Genomic DNA, 13,787 nt, shown 5'->3' on the forward strand with positions numbered 1-13,787 from the left:
CTCTGTATTTTTCTCTCCTGAGCTCTTGTCCCATTTTTCTTCTGTGTTTATTTTTAATACCATTTATAAGACTGTTTTGGAGTGGAAGTGTTTTGCAAAATCTATACATGTGGCATGGCATTATAAAAATCTCAGTTGAGTACTTATAATACAGCCATTTCTTGGAAGGGCCTTTTCTAGGTGCTTTCTGCTAATAGTTTGGATCTTCTCACAACTGTTGGTTTGGGTATCTCGTGGGATTATTCTGAGAATAGCAGTGTGTTTATCTTCTGTGTATGACAGGGATAGAATTGAGACAGGCAGAGATACTGAATGACTTGCCCTTACAGCTGATGAAGGTTCCAAATGAAGTTGCTCTAATTAGTGGCAGTAGTACAAATCAATTAATGCCCAGCCACAGGAAAAAGGTCATATTGTGATGGAAGCTGGTTTTCAGGAGAGGACACAGTATAGCTCCATAAATGTAGGTCAGGGAGTGTGCCTGGGGGTATGAATTTCAGGGGGGTTGGGAGAGAAGGAGCCTCCCAGCTTCAGCTGCAGCCAGCATTCCTTATAGTTTACGAAAGATTTTACTGATCCATCTCATACTGGTTTCTTCAAATTAGACAAAATGTTCTTCCAGTGCTTCAGAACAAAGGAATGCATCATTGTGTTTTTCTATGTGCAGTAATAATGCTGTTGTTGATTTTATTTTTATTATTATTTTGGTTTGTTTTCCAGCTGCTGCTGCGGAAAGCTCACTCAGGTTACTGTCCAGCGTGGCCCAGGAGGTGAAAGGACGAGGTACTATAAGCTGGATAGACTGTGGGTATGTGTCACACTGTTTTTCTCCTTTTATTCCCCTCTCCCTTTTTGGCTTTTATTGCTGACTTAGCTTTTTTTGATGCGCCTCTAACTTTTTGCCTTTAACTGAACCCACATCATTCTGTGCAGTTTCTTCATAGCTGTTGGGAGGTTGCATCTTGCCATCCTCTCCTTCCTTCAGACCTTCAGACTGGTGGGCAGTCATTTTTACCTGAGGGCTGTTGTCACTTCTCTGACAGTATGTTTTTCAGCCTGAAGCTTGAGACCCCAGCTAGCATCGCCTTTCATGGAGAGCACGAAGCACGGAAACTCTGCTCTGTTTCCCGCAAGTCAGGGGAGGAGGAATCCCACATGTTGTGCCTCAGCTGGAGGGCAATGCAGTTCTGCTCCAACAGCAAATGTTGCACGAGCAGTAGGGCTGTTTGCTTGGTTTTGAAGCATCCAGCCATTTGTGTTTCTCAGTAAAATGTGCTTGCTTTTAAAGAACTTCCTCTCTGCTTGCATAGGTTCATGGCAATTTTTAATGTGAAGGCAGGGAAACTTGTTTTTGTAAGTGATTGTTTTTGTGGGGAGGAATGAACAGGTGTGTACTTTCTGGTTTGCAGATGTAAAAGCCTCCACTGTGCTTCTGCTCAATAACATATTGCCTGTGGTTTTAGCTTGTGTATTGTAGTACCTCTCTGCCTCTGCAGCTTCGAGAGCTTTGCCTGCAGGTGGCAAATTCCCCTTCCTGCACTGCAGAGGAACGACTTGCTGTCTACTTGTGTATTTGGCTGAATTGTCATGGGATGAACAAACTGTACACTGTGCACGAATCTAAGTCAGCTCTGAAAATCATGTGGCTCCCGTAAAATTATATTTTTGAAACCAGCCTCTGTCCATCAAGCAGTGACCCAGAGTAAGCCATTGGTGAATGAAAGTTAAGATGCTTTTGTTGTTGGTTAACCTGTGTTGCTTTCCTCCTGCCACCAGGCAGGTACCTTTCCCTTGGAGTTCTCTGCTTCTGCCTTCTGTTTGCATTCTGCTGGGCTCGTCCAAACGCACAAACACTTTCATCTCTCTCCAACTGATGGGGATGGTGTTCCAAGCCATCAGCAGGCAGAAGAACAGGGCTGCTTCTTAGGGTCAGTGAAACCCGTACCACTTCCCACCTGCTGAAAAGCCAGCAAATAAATTGGATTGACTGATGAGAAGAAGGTTGTCTGGAGATCTGACATACCCCTGAAATCCAGTCTCCTTTTCTAACAAAAGCACTGATAACAACTTTTGGTTGTCAGTAATGATGGCTAGAAAATAGGATACTGGGCCAGCTTCTTGGCTTTAGTTTCTAATCGGCCCTGTTTGTGACTGTGGAGTGGTCACTAGTTTAAATGGCTTCTATTTCCCATTTGGTTTAGGCTGTCTCTGTCCTGGGGGACTTAACTGCTCACTGTATGTGTGTGCATGTGGCACATGTGTACAACTGCTGGAATGATGAAGCTGTTCATCTGTCCCTTCAAAACGCTGCTATAATACATCTAAGCAATAACCATCTCCAGTATTTATTTTAGTTCTGGGTTGGAGAAGGAAAGATTGTTTCAAACTTCAATTTGAAATCCAGAGAAGTTTTGCCAATTAATTTCACGGGCTGGTCTCTGCTCCTGAGTTTGTGAGTGGTGGGGATGGAAACGTGTTGTTTGGTTTTGCTGTAAAATACATTTCAGTGCATCAAACCCTGATACGCTGTGCCTTTCCAAATGTTGTCATCTAAACCAAACTTTGTTATGGAAGTTACTTGCAAGAAATGTATTTTAAAGCCTCCTCCAGGTAGTGCTTTAATGCATTCCATAGGAAGCCTGGTACTTGCAGTGCCTTTCCTCTGACCATGGTGGGGAAATATTTAAGTTTCCTATTCATAATGAAAGGTGAGTTGTTCCCAGAGAGTGAAGCAGCCTGGTGAAGGTCATGCTGTAAGAGATTGGGAGACCTGGGAATAAATTTGTAGATTCCCAAAATTGGCTTTGATGCCAGTAAAATCACAGATTGTCACTTGCGGAGTGACAGGCAGTAAATAGAGTGCTGTTACGTGGCAATAGCTGTAATTCTCTCTTTGATGGTTGAGCAGGGCTTCCTTTCAGATCACTCGTTTGGGTAGAACCTGGAAAAAATAGATGATCTGTCCAACTTTAGCTGGGTGTTTGTCAGAGGTGTCTCTTCTATCCCTCCCTTCTGCAGAGAGATGTCACAACAGAGTTTGTGAACTTGCCTCAGGGGCAAGGTGAGCTGGAAGACTGGCTGGTGCCAAAGGAAGTCTCGATGTGTGCAAAACAGAAAAGAGGTGTGAGCTTTAACCAAGTTTTGTGGTGTTTTTTTTTGTTTGTTTGGGTTTTTTTGTTTGGGTTTTTTGTTAAAACTTAACAGCATTCTGAAGATGATCTTGTAGTGTTGAGGTAACTTTTAAACAATTATTTTTTCCTTGAAAGGTTTTTTTCTTTTACCTTTTTTTTTTTTTTTTCCCTTTTGATTCAGGTGGCTGCAAACTGCTGCCCATCTCTTTGCAGCGATAATGTGAGCGAGGCTGCAGTGTTGCTGTCTGCCGCTGGTCACAAAGGGCCAGTTGTAGGGCCTGAGCAGCTGAGTCCTGCCAGAGTCGCTCAAGCTGTTCTCCCCTTGCAAGTATGCTCTGGAGCTTATTTGCAAGTCTTCATGCCGAAACAAACAGCGCACAGATGCAGGGATATTTACAGCACGGGCTCGATTTGTTTTACAAATATTGACAAGAAATGGCTTGTTTGGCAGCAGTATTTAGCAGGGAATTTTGGCTTTGCTCTTTGCATCCTGCTGCAGCGGACTTCTTGCCTTCAGATCCAAGCGTTGGCAAGGCTGGCATACATGCAGAGTTGTGGTGTGTGTCTCTGCTTCCCTGTGGCGATAATGGCAGTCTTTTTCTTTTCTTTTTCTTTATTGGCGGTGCTTTTTTTTATTTCTTGTTATTCTCCTTCTTCCCCTCATTTTCAGGAGAAAGCAAGAGCGTACTTCTCCACTGATGGGAATCGTTATGGATTGCTAAACCTCAGCAGTATGTTCTGTATTTTGTATAGCAGAGGGGAGCGCACAGGTTTGCGGCTGGAAGCAGGCTGCCTGGATTGCTGGGTTATGTGGAAGCACACTACTTGGCCTCGGCTTTTGTTAGGTCTGTGGTATGAGACAGAGGTTAGACTTGAGCTTTCAGTTCCGGGTCGAGTGCCCTCAGGGAGACCAAGTAGGTTAATTTTTCAGCATAACGTGGGGAAAGACTTGGCTTCTTGCTGAGACGGTGTGGAGTAGAAGAGGTTGCCACTTAACTTGTCACTTTGCAGCAGAATCACAGGAGTCCCAGCGTGCTGGGCTTAGGAGATGCAGGGCTGGGAAGCACCAGGTTCCTGCCATTCCTGCGTGGTGAGGCTCACCGGCGTTGGTGCTGGGCTGGCACTGCGCCATGGCGAGCACAGCACACCCGGGGACACCGCTGCGTGCGGTGTCGCAGATAAGGTCCTTGCTCACAGGAGATTTCAGCCAGTTTGTGCGGGCAGATCGATGCCTCCTGCCAGAGATGAAGGGGCAGCATGAGAATTGCTTGTGGCATTGAAGTGGTCACTGCTCCTGTGTGCTGAGATAGCACATGTGGCTCTGTACCCGATTAAACATGAGGCTATTTCAATTGTGAATAAAAGACCTACAAATGATGTGACAAAAATGTGGTTTATTCTAGCCTTTCTATGTTTTAATTAGGAAGTCCTTGCTGAGGTGTTTGATGCTGAGTGAACAGTGGTGTGAGAGATGACAGAACATTGAATTAATGATGGCTGGTAAAATGCTGTCGTCTTTGTGATGGCTACTTTTTGTTGCCATCGGTTTGAACAGAGCACTTTTTGCTACCTTTCGTGTATTTATTTCCTTCCTGCAATATCTGGTGCTTTGTTTCTGAGTCAAGGCTAACTCAAGTAACTGATAGCAAGGGTAGAGCATGACATTGCATGTTGGTAAATCTTCAGAGTGTCCCAGAGATGGATCAGTCATCTTATGAGCAAGTGTTTTGAGACTTATGTTTGGGGAGATGCCACGTTAATGGGAGCTGAGAGTCCCAGCTTCTGTTCCTGGCTCTGCGAATGATTCACTTCTTGTTATTTTGTGCTGTTAAAAAAAGTGTATCTGTTTTCCAGGCAACTGGGTAAATATTGCCCGATTCGTTAGTCAATGTTTGGAGATCTTTGAAGGGAAAAATGCTACAGCAGCACAAATGAGTGTTCTTCACTTAATGGATTCAGATGCTATTGGGGTGGTCATGTAAGCAAGTGGAGGACTATTATTGAATTATTTTTAGTAGGAGGCTGATAGAAATTTTGAAAATGGAAGGGCTTCATAGGGAGTTGAAAGCTTAAGATGTCTGTAAAAAAGAAAGCGTCTTGTCCTTTTGTGCATCTCGGAGTTTGGATGCTGTAAACTGTAATAGCAGGTTGGGGTGCAGGGAAGCTGGTGTGTGTTGCACGGACAGACAGGCGGACAGGCTGTGTCTGTGCCTCGGAGCCACCGCATCTCACAGACTCATAGAAACTCCTGGCAAACCCTGATGGTGGCAAGTAAAAGGTACAAAGTGATGTGCCCGGGAACACAATAAGATGAAATTACTGCTTGAATGAAGATGAAATTTTTGTTGCTTGTTTTTAAGGCAGACAAAGCTCCAGTCCTAGTTTGTGATGCCCCGAGGTCTGGCTTTGAAGAGTAATCGATATAAAGTTATCTTCTAGCCTTCTTGAGTAGGTTTTGTGATAGATCATGGGGTGGGCAAGGACTGATATAACTTGAAAGAGTGTAACTAGTTTGGGTGAAGTGGAAGGGGAAAGTAAGTAAAATGAATGGCTTTGAAGAGAAGAAAACGTGTTTGTCAGGTTATAAAATGCATTGTGGTCAGGTGCAGCATTGAGGATGTGGCAAAAAAGGTTGAAACTATTTTTTTTCTATTCCGAATGGGATTTAGTGAACAATCCTGAGCTTTCCTATTACTGAATTGTTTAAAATTTTTTACTGACTATAACTCCTGCACAATTGTGGACTTGTATTTTCAGAAAAAGCACCCATTTCTTTGGCCCTGGGTAATTATTCCCTGCTCAAATTGCATGATTCCCTTTACTGTAGGTCCCAAACATAAACAAAGCTGTGTGATTTCCATCTGCTGTCATACCGTGTGTGCTTGGCTTTAGCACATCAGACTGCTAGGAAGAGGAAATGCCATCTGGTTAAAATGTCTGACTAATTTCTGGTTGGTTTTAATCCCATTTTTTATGCTTTTGTGTGTCATTCTTGTAGTCCCTTTTGTGTCTCCTGTGTGTCATTCTTGTAGTCCCCCTCCCCAATACTTAGTTGTTGGTGCGATCCCATGACACGTAGCATAAACGTAAGACCATAATTTGGCAGGTGAAGCAGCCCTTTCGAGGCTATTCATCTGAACGTGTCTTGGTTCAGGAGAGAGCCAAAGCTAATGAGTGGTTGTCTTTTATGGGATTTTCTCCAATTTTTGTGTTTATCTGCCTTTTAGATAAAATCTTCTTTCTCAAACTTCTAACTTCCTAATGCTTTGATACAGAAAAGCGTTACCTATACACACAGTCATAAATGAATTTTTAAATGCCTTGAAATAGCAGGGAGGAATTTCAGAAATAAGGCTACTGGTACAGATGGCATTAAGTGGCATTTTGCTCTTTAGTTTTCTACCTTCACTCCTATAAAGCTGATCAGAAGCAGGATTTATTTAAGAGAATAAGTCTACTCATCTTCCTTCCTTGTAGTTGAATTTTAAAGCTGATGAAAAGCTTTGAAATTGAGAATAAAAATGACCAGATCTAATGCGGAGAGAAAAAAGGAAAAAGAAAGGAGAGCTGCTCTTGCACTGATGTGACCTCTTCCATCTGAGCAGATTTTTGGTGTCTGGAATTTCTGCCTTTTTCTCCAGTTGCCCTGAAGGCGAAGGGCAGGGGCAGCTGAGGTAGGTGCCAGCCTGGGGGGCAGTGGGGGCTCTGTTTCAGCTGGGCCCGGGGAGCTGAGCCAGGTATCCATCAGGAACACTTTGTGAGTGTACTTATACTGACAACACGGTCCTTGTGTGGATGCAGTTTATATTGGCAAACTGTGCGCTTGCAGCATGGATTTTTCGATACCTTCCTCCTGTCTCTGTCATAACCTGTCTGTGTGGTTAATGCTAATTCACATTAAAGCCCTTTTATTTTACTGCAAGAGTGACCACGCAGGAAGTGCTATGCCAGTCTGAAAGAAATTCCTTTTTTAGGTAAGCTCTCAGTTCCTAATATAAACCCACTTAGTCTGGTGTATTACATTAATTCGGAAATGCAGAGCGTTTAGCTAACACCTGCTGTAGTGCTTGGGTGTATGAGCCTGGGCTTATGGCTCGGTTTCATCCTGACTATGCATATTCCATGGGTTTTGCCTAGAATTGCTCATTAACTGTGAATCTCCAATGTTGCTGCTTTTCAGGCTGCAATGAAGAGTAAGCGAGCTAAGATTTAATGTAAAGCATTCAGTACTTCATTTAAGACATCCTCCAGAATCCTCTCCGGGCCCACAGTGCAGCTGAAGGTCATAACAGAGGCGCCAAGGGAACAGTACGATGTGCTGCGGCATCTGTGTGTCCTTGGGTGATACATTCCAAACCTGCCTTCGCAGGGATCTCATATTAGTGTGGACTCCAAACAGAGGGGTAGTCGTGTCCCAGGTTAGGACAGTGTCCCCCAGTACCAGGCTGTGTGGGTTCGAGGAGGTCCAGATGGGTCTGATGAGGAAAGCTGCTGCTTTGCAAAGAGAGTTTGAGTGTTCGGCATTTCTAGAAGTTCCTGCAAAGCCTTTGGTAGCTCCTGTGAAAGTGTTTACCTTTTTTCTGTGCAAGTATGTGGGCTGCCAAGTGCCTCTTACTAATTTATATTACCATGGAAAGTACCATTCATTATAAGTTCTTGACTTTCTGCAGGGCCAGAGCTTGCAATTTTTTTCCCTTAATTGTTTTTGCTTGACGATACCTGTTATCTTTTTGTCTTGGATTTCTTTCTCTCTTTGGCTCGCTATTGCTTGCAGTGAGAATTAATCTCATGGGTTTTAATTTTCAGAAAATACTTCTTTTTAATTTCATTCTTATAGATCCCTGGCCTCTATAATTGACTAATGGGCACAGGGAGTCGTTTGTATTGGGTGACAAGTCGTGCTAGGTCTCCGCAGCACATGGATTATTCTGTTTGCATTCCTGGCACGTTCCAGGTGAGTGTTTGGAGCAGTAGGCTGTGATTGCTTCGTGGGTCACAGGGAGGGTTTTCGTTGCGTTCTAGTGGGGGGAAATCAGGCCTTAAATTCAGATGAGACTCTGTCCTGTCAGTGTGCTAATCTTAATCTTTAATTCTTTCCAGGAGCACGTTTTCTGCTTTTGGTTTTCATGCTCCCTGATCCCTTAAAAGATTCAAGCTTTTCATCTGCCGCATTGTTTGAGCAGCTCATTTGTTCTGTGCTATGGAAACCTGTTGCTATTGTTACTCCTTTTATAAGATAGTTTCCATCAGGAACCTAGAACGCTGGCAAAATGTTGCTTTGTTTTCAAAGACAAATCTTGTGGTTTAAGCTTCCTGTGCTGATTACTTCTGCATCCATCTCTCAGGGGTCCTGTTCCTATTTTGGTGTCTCCAGGTTCTGAAACCCCACTCAGGAGCGTAGTATTGAGGTGCCTGTCTGCACGGGGAGCTGCATATGGGCTTTCTGTTGGAGTAGATGTGAGCCATTAACATCCAGCGGCTGCTAAGCGCAGCTCTTTGGAGAAGTGCTCCTGCAAGCTAGGCTGATGGTTTGAGAAGTGATTTTTAAATTTTTTTTTTCTTCTTCTCTGATTACAGATCTGTCTCAGGAGAGTGATACAGAAAGGTTTGGGATCATTAGAGAATATGAGGAGCCTTACAAATGTGCCATACTGTCAGGAGCAATAGTTGCAGCAGCTGTCGCCCTGGGCTGGGAGGGAGGAGTGAGGATGATGGGGAGACAACACTCGCAGTCTCACAGAGTTTTGCAGCGGTCACTCTGGTTTAATTTGGTCAGCAAAGTACACAAGCTGCTGTAGTGTAAATGGATCACACAGTCCTTGTTGGAGGGTGGGATTGATGACTGGAAGGAGCATAGTCAAAATCCCATCATGTCACCAATAATAGCTACTGAACTGCATTTTAAAATTTTGAAACCTTGTGCATGTAACTACAACTGACTGTTAATGACTTCCTCTTTCAGATTAGGTTTACGAGTGCAAATGTGGTTTTTATTTTTAGGTGGTGGCTTGAGGAAACTTCTGGCATTGACACCCCTTTTGCTGCATTTTTGGGTCACAAGCTCAATTAGTTGTTTGGCAGGATCTCAACTCCATGCTTTCTCAGGATGTTCATCAGTCTGTTGTCTGTAGAGGGTATTCTCTGGAAGGCGGCCAGAGGGCATTGCAGAGGCTGCTCGTTGGACTGGGAAACCCTGTTTGATAATTCACTTCTGAATTCCAGTTGCACTTCCCTGAATTTAGAACTGGAGTTGTTCTCTGTACAGTGGTTTTCACCATAACATCAAAGAATGAAAGCAATTAAACAACAGAGACAATAATGAGAGAGTGTGCTGGTAACAGGACAACAGCCTTCCAAAGCCTTTTCTACTGTTGGGAGGCTTGTTTTGTAGGCAGCCCTGCTTCTGCTCTGCCATATCACCCTGCTTTTCCCCTTCCCTGCTCAGTCTTGCCTCTTCCAGCTGTTGGGACAGTGACAGTGTTTGTGCAGCCACTGGTACAACAGACCCTCCACCGTGCTGGGGTCTACAGGCACAACCGTGATATAAGGAACTGCCGAAACATAGTTTATGTGGATTGCTGATCCCTGTTTCAGATGGAGAAGTGTACAGATAGAAGAGATAAAATTTGTTTTCAGGTTGTGAGGTCTGTGATTCGCATATAGTTACGTGATACGCTGATAGAGGAGCAAGAGAATTTTTGTGCAGGCAGATTTACTGACCTGTTTACTTAAATTGGTGCTATCAGTGTTTTTATTAATTGCTTGTGCCTGGAAACACTGTAGGTACAGAAAAAGAAGGCTGGGTCCAGTCTACATTGCAAAGTGTTAGTAGATGCCAGCACCGTGGCATCGAAGTGGCCACACAGCACGTACACATGCTGCTATTACATTGGCAACTGGAGACATGAACTTTTTCTAGATGGCATTTTTGTTGTTTCCTAAGAGGGGATTTGACAGTCATACCAGATCCTTCTTCCCTGGAGGCTGACGTGGTAGTAGGGCTGTTTTTCCTTCTTGATGAGAAGCCAATGAGCAGCATTACATGATAAGGGAAATAATTAGGGAGCTGTGGGCAATCCTATTTGTGCTTGTGAAAGAGGATGGTGCCGAGGATGTTTGGTCTTATCTTGCTGCCTTCAGGACCTGCCAGGACAATATCTGAATGTGCCGCAAGGAGAGTGTTTTGCACTGCCACCTCTGGGCACCATCTTGGGATCCATCCGTCTCGGACTTGTTTTGTTTTAGAAACCAATGTGGACTTACTGCTGCCAAACTCCTGGATCTTATTTTGTGTTCCTCATGTCTAGCTTTGTCCTCTGTCCTTTCTCTCTCCAAATTACCTTGCCACAATGCTGCAAAAGCCCTTCTCTGGATTGCTCCTGCCACTGGGGGTTGCCATCAGTGTCTCTCCTTGCTCCTTTGTCCTTATGGCCACGAGCTCCCAGGCCTGCGGGCAGCCCTGCACAGGCAGAGCATCCTGCAGCGCTCCTGAGGAGCACCCGTGGCATGTCCCCTTCAGGAGCTGGCTTCGCTGGTGGTGCGCCAAAGGAGGCCAGATCTCCTTCGCCAGCCCCCTGTGCTCCTCCGGCCCCAGCAGCAGCTGGCTGCCTGCGCAGAGTGGTTATTCGTGCATGTTCACACTGACAGGGAACCCCAGAGATTTGCAGGGAGTGCTCCAGTCAGGCTTCCCGCCAGCTCCATCGTGACCCCAAATGACAAGTGTCTCCCAGTGGAGGAGATGGAGGTGTGTGAAAGGGGTGAAGTATTCTTGCAATGCTCGCTGTCTTTGTTGTTAGACTTCTTGTTTAGTTGGGTCAACCTGGATCTTTCATTTTATTCTTCTTTGTAACAAGCTGCCATACATTTTTGTTTCTCCTGCAAAAGAGCATTTTGGAGCCCTGGGTTGGTTTCATGAGAAGGAGGACCCTGGGGAACATGCCTGTGGGAGTGGAAGGAAGCCCTGCCATTGTGCCATTTAAAATTCGATCTCATTACCACATAGACAGCTGCCGGTTAGGGTCCTTTGTGGTATTGCAAATAGGTGGATGTTTTGGCTGATTTTCCACAGAGGTAGAGCTGAATGATTTGTAGAGCTGCCTGCCGGCAAAGCCAGGTCCCTTCAGCAGTACCACAGTGGGGACCTGCGAGAGGTGGAATTGCTCTGGGCAGAACTTGCAGGAGGCAGCCAGGGGTGGCTGCTGGGGGCACATCACTGACCTCAAACCCGTCTTTCCGGAGCCTGATGCCTTGTCTGGCACATCGTGGCCTGGGTGGTAGGGTGCTGATTTTGGGGGTAGTTTCTGGCTTTTTTTAGGTTTGGGGGTTTATCTTTTTTTTTTTTTTTCTCTCTTTTTTTTTTTCTTTTCTTTTCTAGTCTTCATAACAAACTCTTATACTGCCTCTTCAAGTGGTATAATTAAATTGCAAGAACTGGAGTCCTAATTACCCTCTCCCATGTGAGAGTCGAGGAGCTCATCTTCAGAGAGAGGCTGTTGGCTGAGATCCAAAAAAGACAAACCTCAGAGCAGAGACTGCATCTGTGTTGATATTTACTCTTATTAAGGATAATGGTCATTACCAAGTGATATCGGAGCAGGTTGCTCTTTGCAGGTTATTTTTGTCTGGCTGTAAGTGAAAGCAGAAGGAAAAGTAGAACGAGTCTACCTCTGCCATTTCTGTACATCTCCTTATCTGCTTTTTTCAAAGAATCATTAGTATAGCATCTGAGTTGGTGGGTCTGGCATGTGCAAAAATCTGCACTGATGCATGGAAAAATTACTGATACATATTTAGACACTGCCTCTTCTGGGAATTTGCTCCTCTTCCATCCGTTGCATCAGTGCAGATAGCTTGCATAAACAGACTAAACTCCCAATGCAGTGGTGCAGAGAATCTGCCCACTAAATGGTATGAGACATACTGGAGAAAACTGCTGCTTTCTTTGCTGTGATAATGGATGTGCATTCAAGCAGTTACGTGAATCTCTATAAATGGAACAATCTTGAAAGCAGAGCAGACTTAGATCCTGTTTCCTTCCAATGAAACAGGTGTTCTTATCTTTCTTTTTTTAACAGAAACTCACACAAACAGAAAATGAATTGGTAGGAGTTGCTAGCTGCTTGCTCACGGGTACATCTCGGTACTAACGTTTTGTAGTCTTTTTCAACTACAAACCTTGCAGAACTTTTCTAAGATGACTATCTGGATCTCTAAGTGACACACAAGGAAAAATTACACTTTTTTTCCCCGACATGGTTTGAAATTGCACCAGACTGATGGCAGAACTGGCAGCACAATTGTCTTGGTACCCATTTTGGTCCTGTGCTGATGGCAGAACAATTGCCAGCACATCTCAAGGTCTGACAGACCCTGTTGCTGGAGGTAAGTTTCAGCATTACACTTGTTCACCTCAGCCACCTGACATTTGTCTTGGCAAGACTGAGATGGCCAGAAATCCGTGTGTGTCCTGGGAACATTTGGGAATGTCTAGAAGAACATTTACAAATGTTGACTGTGGTGCGAGCGGGCTGGCTGTTTGGCAGTGAAGAATTGTCTTCTCAGGTTCAGATCTCCAGCCTCCTGGAGAAGCAAAGAAAACATTTACGGTTACAATGCCTAGCTTCGGCTATGGCCTGAAAATGCAGAACTGACATGAATTCAGTAAGACTCTTCAGATAAACATCTATAAACATCTATAAACATCTATAAACATCTATACAATTGGGATTACAGGTGCTCCTTCCTGGTGAGGTAGCTGCGTGCTTCGTTAGTTCCTTAAAATTCTGATTTTTCAGCATAATATTCTGATTTTGATGCACATGTCCATGGCACCCCCCCTCCTCATTTCCATCTACAATAAGCATTGGGAAAGTTTCCACAAAGGCGTGCTGTCATCTGCGGCACACTGTGAACCTACTGTTGTTGTTCCTCACATTTGCAGAAAGGCAGCTGGAGAACATTGGGGAAATTAGCACCAGTGCTGGCAGCAGCACTTAATTTGGTGGCGCTCTTGCAACCCTTGCATCTCAGTGTCTCTAATGTGTCTCTAATCAGTTTAAACTTGATGGGTTTTCAGTGTTTTCATTTTCTAAATTGATTTATCTACGTAAAAGGTACAAGTTGTCCTCTGCTGGGAACAAGTTTCCAAGCTTTTTAATCTTGCTGTTTGTCAATGCAAAGAATAGTCTTGTCAATGTGAATCATCCTCTTTTCTTTGTAGTTGTGCTGTTTCACTTATCTCCCCAGGTCTTTGACTGACTTCGTGTTCACTTCAGCTTGAAATATCCTTATAGCTTCACTTCTGTGTCATTTAGGACACCAGTTAGGCCATGAAGACCCTTCACCTGCCCACCTGAGTGAACGTATATGCAGTTTTCTCCCATGACCCTTCTCTTCAGCTCAGCCTAATCCAATGCTGGAAGTGATTCACTGTTGTTCAGTTTGAAAACCACCTCCAGCAGGTCTGTCTGCTGTTACATGCCTCGTTCTTCAGGAGCTGTGGCAGATGGTCCTTACTTGTACTTGCTGAGTGTGTCTCCAGGACACATCGCTCTTACCTGAAGTGAATGGGGTTGCTTGGCTTGAGGCTCTAAAATTTATATTGTTTTTTGTTTTCTGCAGGACATTTTTAAGGCTAGCCACTTGTGATCTGGGCTT

At 44.4% G+C, this 13,787-nt stretch overlaps 1 protein-coding gene across 2 annotated transcripts in view; it reads left to right on the forward strand.

Annotated features, from left to right (window-relative positions):
- The window catches only part of PDIA5 (protein disulfide isomerase family A member 5), a 102,379-nt gene that overhangs the window by 14,295 nt on the left and 74,297 nt on the right, over positions 1-13,787 (forward strand). For both annotated transcript variants that reach the window (XM_065637841.1, XM_065637842.1), the window contains exon 3: positions 721-808. In XM_065637841.1, coding sequence (XP_065493913.1) covers positions 721-808 — 88 coding nt within the window. The remainder of the gene's footprint in view (positions 1-720; positions 809-13,787) is intronic.

The sequence above is a fragment of the Caloenas nicobarica genome, chromosome 6 (assembly GCF_036013445.1).
Source record: "Caloenas nicobarica isolate bCalNic1 chromosome 6, bCalNic1.hap1, whole genome shotgun sequence".
Lineage (NCBI taxonomy): Eukaryota > Metazoa > Chordata > Aves > Columbiformes > Columbidae > Caloenas > Caloenas nicobarica.